Source organism: Pagrus pagrus, assembly GCF_965226575.1.
Source record: "Pagrus pagrus genome assembly, chromosome: 23".
Classification (NCBI taxonomy): Eukaryota; Metazoa; Chordata; class Actinopteri; order Spariformes; family Sparidae; genus Pagrus; species Pagrus pagrus.
This window is the reverse complement of record NC_140205.1, coordinates 3,939,135-3,945,134: the sequence shown is the minus strand read 5'-3', so window position 1 is coordinate 3,945,134 and position 6,000 is coordinate 3,939,135. Positions and strand designations below refer to the sequence as shown.

General features: G+C 39.4%; 1 protein-coding gene across 8 annotated transcripts in view; it reads right to left on the bottom strand.

The window, feature by feature from the left end:
* Window positions 1-2,304: 2,304 nt before the first annotated feature.
* sfmbt2 (Scm like with four mbt domains 2) overlaps window positions 2,305-6,000 on the bottom strand; it is a 57,251-nt gene continuing 53,555 nt past the window's right edge. For all 8 annotated transcript variants that reach the window (XM_084345919.1, XM_084345917.1, XM_084345914.1 and 5 more), the window contains 3 exons: window positions 4,419-4,688; window positions 4,204-4,323; window positions 2,305-3,333 (listed from right to left, as the gene is read on the bottom strand). In XM_084345919.1, the coding sequence (XP_084202045.1) occupies window positions 3,193-3,333; window positions 4,204-4,323; window positions 4,419-4,688 (531 nt within the window). In that variant the 3' untranslated portion in view covers window positions 2,305-3,192. The remainder of the gene's footprint in view (window positions 3,334-4,203; window positions 4,324-4,418; window positions 4,689-6,000) is intronic.

The window sequence follows — 6,000 nt, the reverse complement described above, 5'->3', positions numbered from 1 at the left end:
ATTTCACCATTGTTAGCTCACCTTCACCACCATTTATTGATTTATTTTAGCTATATCTATTTCACAAAAAAAAAAGTCAATCATTTATCCCTTACACTACACTAGCTTTTTGACCATTATTGATGATATTTGTATATTTCATTTCTCCATCATCTTTCCATCCTCCATCTTTAAGCAACATTTCACTAGTGTTGTATATGAACTCTTGATACATTGTTTTCACACACTCTCATTCACAACATGTGGTCCTACTGTTTAGGAGTTATAACTATATAGTTACTCTATATAGTTTTTAGATCATAATCAAGCTTCTCCACAATCTTTCCCTCTAGCCCCTGGCAACTGACAAACAGCACCACACTTATGATCACCGAATAACAATAATTTATTAAAATATGAATAAGGAGAATTCTTTAGTAATTCCAACGCTGTAAAGCACCGACACACTATAATTAGCATACGTTAGTTACTTGCTTCTTACATAGTTATCCCCCCGACCTAATAATCAATAAAAGGTAATCAGTCGATGATTTTAAAGTATAAAAGATGAAATAATGGCACTAACAATGTTAGTACATGATTGTTTAAACGGATTAAACAGAGCAGCAGAGAGGAGTGTGGTTCCTCTTTAAATGTGACTTTGTGCATCACCGTGTTTGTTCTGTTAACCACAGCGAGGTCTGACTTCCTATAACTCACCAAGCACGAGGGAGCGTCTGTTAACCCTTAATCCCCCTCGACACACCGTGGTTTTACTGCGTAAAATGTAATCTGTCGTAGTTATTCACTTGAAAGCGTATCGCAACATTTGGATGCGGACCGCTTGTAAATAAAGAATCAGGTTCAACAAGAAAAACCTCAGTTTGATAATGAAAATGTACGTGCCCTCTCGCTTGACGTGCCCTTCTAGGTACTGTGAACATGTATCGTCGTGCATTTTATCTGAAATCATGATGATCTCACATGAAATCAACCAGCCTTGATATAATTCTTACTGCATTTCTCAAAGAGGTTATGGACACAGTTGTTTCCAGTGTTTTATTGATTATTAACAGCTCCTTAGCAAATGGCATTTTTCCATGCATGCATTTTTAAACATGCTGTAGTCCAGCCTCTTTTAAAGAAACCCAATCTTCCAAAACTTTTGGAAAAAAAGTGGTTTCAACCCAACTTTTAGCTTTTAATGTGTCACACTGATATCTCTGAGACATGTAAGTCAGGTTTATTGCTTTAAATAGCACACCGCTGCCCTCCTCAAGGTAACAGATGACCTCCTTTTTAAAGCTGACAAGGGGGAGAGCGCAGTTTTAATCCTTTTTAGACCAGGGGTGCCCAAACGTTTTCCCTTGGAGGGCCAAAGCTGAAAGTTAAATGGTGGAGCACAGAGACAGCAAGCACAGATTGTGTTGTATTGTTAAGATGCAGAATGGAGCTATATGGGAGCCCAGAGAGGTGAGCGGGAATAGTGAGCTTTTAAATGTTTTCTCTCTGTGTTTATGGCTTAAGAACAGGTGAAAAAAAATGTTTAGTCGAGATAATCTTAAGAAGTTCCTTATTTTTTTCCCACTTGCCTCTCAGGACGTCCATAGTCCTTCATTAGGGATCCTACATCCGCCTGTTTTCCTTATTTAACCTCATAAAAGCAGCACAAACTTTTCTTTTCCTTTATGTTTTTTAAAATTTTTGATAGAAACATCAGGCGGGCCAAATCAAACCCTATGGCGGGCCACTTTTGGCCCGCAGGCCACAGTTTGAGCAGCCCTGTTTTAAACCGTTCATGCCATTTTAATTGACAATAAGATTATTATCGACTAATTGAGTTTTCCCTCGCTGGAATCGAGGCTCTGAGGACAGAGGTTGTTGTTCTCTGTGCAGGTTGTAAAGCCCACTGAGGCAATGTGATTGTGATTTTGGGCGATATAAATAACATTTATTTGATTTGAGAATCTTAAAACCTGAGTGAGCATCAAGGGCGCTTAGTAACTTTGAATCTTCGGCACTATAGGAACAGTATTTACTCACTTCTGTAGCTCACGTTACCTGTGGTGTACCGCAAGGTTCATATCTAGGTCCCATTTTATTTTCCATCTGCATGCTTTCACTTGGAAAAAACGTTATAGTGTATATTTTCATTACTGGTGACCCAAGCTTTAGATTGTCTTATCAACCCAGTCACAAGAATAAAATGTGTCTGGTGTGACATAACTTCCTTTTTGTGAGCTGTTACAGTAGAAGCATTCATTGTCTGGAGGTTGTAGTAGTTACAAGACAAACGGTCGTCAAACAGAGTCCAAGATAAACAGATAAAAATCAATAGAAATTTATTTTCTTACTTATCAAAAATATCTGCAACACATTTGCATAGATGGACACAAAATAGCTTACATGATTGTTTCATGTGATTGTAACAATGAGAAGTATTTCAGAGGGTTATTATGAGAGTTATTCTCCCAAACAACATGTGGGACACGTTTATTTCCTCTACAAACACAAACTGAAGTGTAAATGTAAATAAATGCAGATTCTGGTTTCTGTTTGTGAAGTAACTTATAACTTAATATCTTTTAGAGGTTTGTTTCAGTGGAAAAAGGAGTGAATGTGGATGTTACAGTTCAACTATTTTCTCTATCACTCCTTATAAATTAGGATTACAATAAATATTCCAAATATATTATTTCTCAGTTTGTTAAATACTTTTCAAATATATCTTTTCAGAACCAATCGTCAGCCAAAAAAGGGGATAACTCTTTAGATCAATCTTTTTTCTTTTTTTTACTTAAATGCTATAATGCTCCTCTATCACAAATAAAATGGAAGTGAAAAGCAAGAAATAAACACAAATGTCTTCAGAAACGAGTCCTCAGCCTCTCAAAATAACTTCTTCACAGTTCAGTAAAGCACTCGGATCGACTCCGATGTGTTTTGTTCTGCCGGAGCCGACAGCGGGGAAGTTTTTTTGTGAGTGCCGCATCACATTTTCACACCGACAGCATCCCAGAAATTAATCCACAAGTCCTCCTTTTTTGTGTCCTTCCAAAGCAACCGCTCCACAAAAAAATAAAAAAAATCCCTTTAGCAAAGTCTCCATTGCCAAAACTTCCACAGTTTTCCACCAGGAGGCACCTAATCCAACATTTCCCAGGCTTGCAGGACCATGCCCAGGTGTTTAGTGGGTGACATGCTGCTCCTCAATCAGTTGGCATACTGTCTGTAAAAGGCAACCTTGACGCGCTCTATCTGGTGGCACAGTTTGATGGCAGGGCCGAGCTTCAGGTCCATACACTCCTGCACTGTGGGCAGAGTTAGCAGCAGCAGAGCCTGACCGTCGATGTCCTGCAGAGGAAGAGAAACAGATCAATATTTAAATGGTGAAACAAGAGACGAGTTCCCACAGATCTGGCTTATGAAGCTTTTAACTTGTTTTTCAGGTTAAACTGGCCAACTCCTGGTGGGCCTTTCACTTTCCGTTACCACCTCAGGCTCAAACTTTCACCAGAAAGTGTCTGTTTATTGCAGTTAATAGAAAACTTGCACCCCTTACTTTAAAAAAATACAAATTAGCCTCTAAAGAGGTAAAAAACAAACAGATATGATGAATTATTTTCTTAAAACAAACCTGAATAAACCCTAAAAGTCAAGAAAAGAAAAAAAGGATTTTGATCCATGTGTTAAATGGCTTGCTGTCAGGCTCATCTGACGTCACAAGCTAAATAAATATCTAATCAAACACTCAACAACATATCAAGGGCGGTGACCGACCTCCTGATATCTGAGCTGGAGTTAAATACAAATATTGGCTGTGAGTGGAAAATGGTTGAGGATCAGAGAAAGAGTATGTTTTCCACTGTCTTACTTGCATGCACCCCGTCTGAAGTGGGTGCACAACCGCACATCAAGGGTGTAAATAACGTCTTTTCAAATCGTTGTTTAGCAGAATGCCGCCACACTGTTTTGCTGTGAAGCTCCAGAAATGTTTTGTGGACGAAGAAACTTCACCCGAATTTTAATTTTTGGGTGAACTTATCCTTTAAGAGATAATCTGAGCAGTTGTGCTCTTTTAAATCTTCGTGTTAAGAAGGAGATAAGTGAGCAAAAGGACATTTTGTCTGGTCCTCACTCCTTCAACCTGACCTGCTTACATTAGGGAGTGGGTTAGTGTGAGGCACGTAGTTATGATGGTAAGGATTGTATGACTGTATCTACCTGCTCCTGGAAGATGTTGGCCAGGGACGCACAGTCAGTCGAGTTGATAAACTGGACGACTTCGTCTACGCTCCACTCCAGAGGATTTCTGTCCAACACCAGCTGTCCCTCCTCCTCCACCTGACAAGGAGGACATTTATACGTATCAGTAAACAGGACACATTGTTGTTACTAACATCTGAACCTCCATCAGTGTGTCGTCTCTCCGTCCTCACCTGCATGTCTTGTCCTTTGGGTGGCTGATATTTGTTCTGGTTGTAGGCCGACAGCGAGCGGGTCGACCTCCTGCGGCCCTCAGGAGCCTCCTGGCTGCCCGCGGTGCTCCCCCTGCTGAAGGACCGGCGCAGCGTCGCGGCCCGACGAGGACGGCTGCTGGTCACCTCCACGGAGGAGGCGTCGGTGTGGTCCTCGCGTGGCTCCGAGCTGGTGCCTTCACTGCCCGACTGCAACGCCATCTCTTCATCCTCCTCTCCCTCGTCACTGTCCTGAAGGAAGAAGTAAAGCTCAGGGTCAGAAAAATGAGGTGAGCCTGTTCACTCGTTCGTTGTCGCTGCAGAAAAACACTTAAAAATTAATTTTAACTTTAATAAAACTCTTTGTGGAGTTGAATCCAAATTTTAACTTATGCTAACACACCATGTTTTGGCCGGTTGGTATAAAAAAAAAATGTTGGCCTAATAAAAAACACTTTCCTGCAATTTGTTTTGCTGAAATCTATTTATAAATTGGTTGATAACAGACAAAGTGACAGTCAAAAGCAGCATTCTTCAGCTCCACTGATGCCCCACAGGAGATATCTGAGCTGAGCACAAACAGGTGAGATAAGCCTGAAGTTCCTTGTAAGTGACGTTAGGCGTGACTCATGTTTTCCTCAGAGTTTCCACTGAAGTCGAGGATTGAGGGTTTAGATAGGAGCTGGATAAGTTTGTACAAGGTCAGGTTCCAAGTTGGTAAAATAAAATACCCCCACATCGGTTGACTTGTTTGGTTTTGCTCACTTGCTGAATGCTTACGGGATCATGATTATGATATCTGATCCATAGATTCTCAACATCTGAGCCAAAACAGCCTCAAAATCCTGTTTGACACAACTTCAGACATGAAAATATTTTAAAAATAGGTCTGTCCTCAAGTGTTTGTGAGTTTCTGACTCTGGGAAAGTGGGAAAAAACTACCAACCATCTCTTTAACCAAATCACAAACATTTAGTTGTAGTTCTTAAATATGAAGCTTGTGATTTGTAACCGTCGTCATTAAAAACTGATTAAATTTGGACCTAAATACGTTTGATTTGATTATGTAGGATTGCAGCATTTGGATTTGTTCAGCTAATTTGATACTTGTTTCAGATGAAAGGATTCATTGATTAGTTAATTGACAAAAAAAAACCTAGTTTGGTGATTTACGAATAATTTAAGCCACATTAAATCAACTTAGTTGCAGCCTCACAAGAGAATTTGCTGTTTTTTATTTTATTATTAAAATTTGATGTAAGAGTTTTTTGATTATTTTCATGATGGATTCATCTGCGGATTCTTCCCTCCATTAATCAATTAAATTAATAATTAAATGCCCATCTTTTGACATCTGTCAATGTCTCGTTTTGTCTGACAAACAGTCCAAAATCCAGAGATTTTCAGTTTGTAATGATGTAAAACAGAAAATCGTCACATTGGAGAAGCGGGAACAAACAAACTTTGGGAAATTTTGCTTGAAAAATGACTCATATGTTTAATTTATCATCAAAATAGTTCCTGATTAATCCTCGGTTGATCAACTAATCAATTTATCGACATA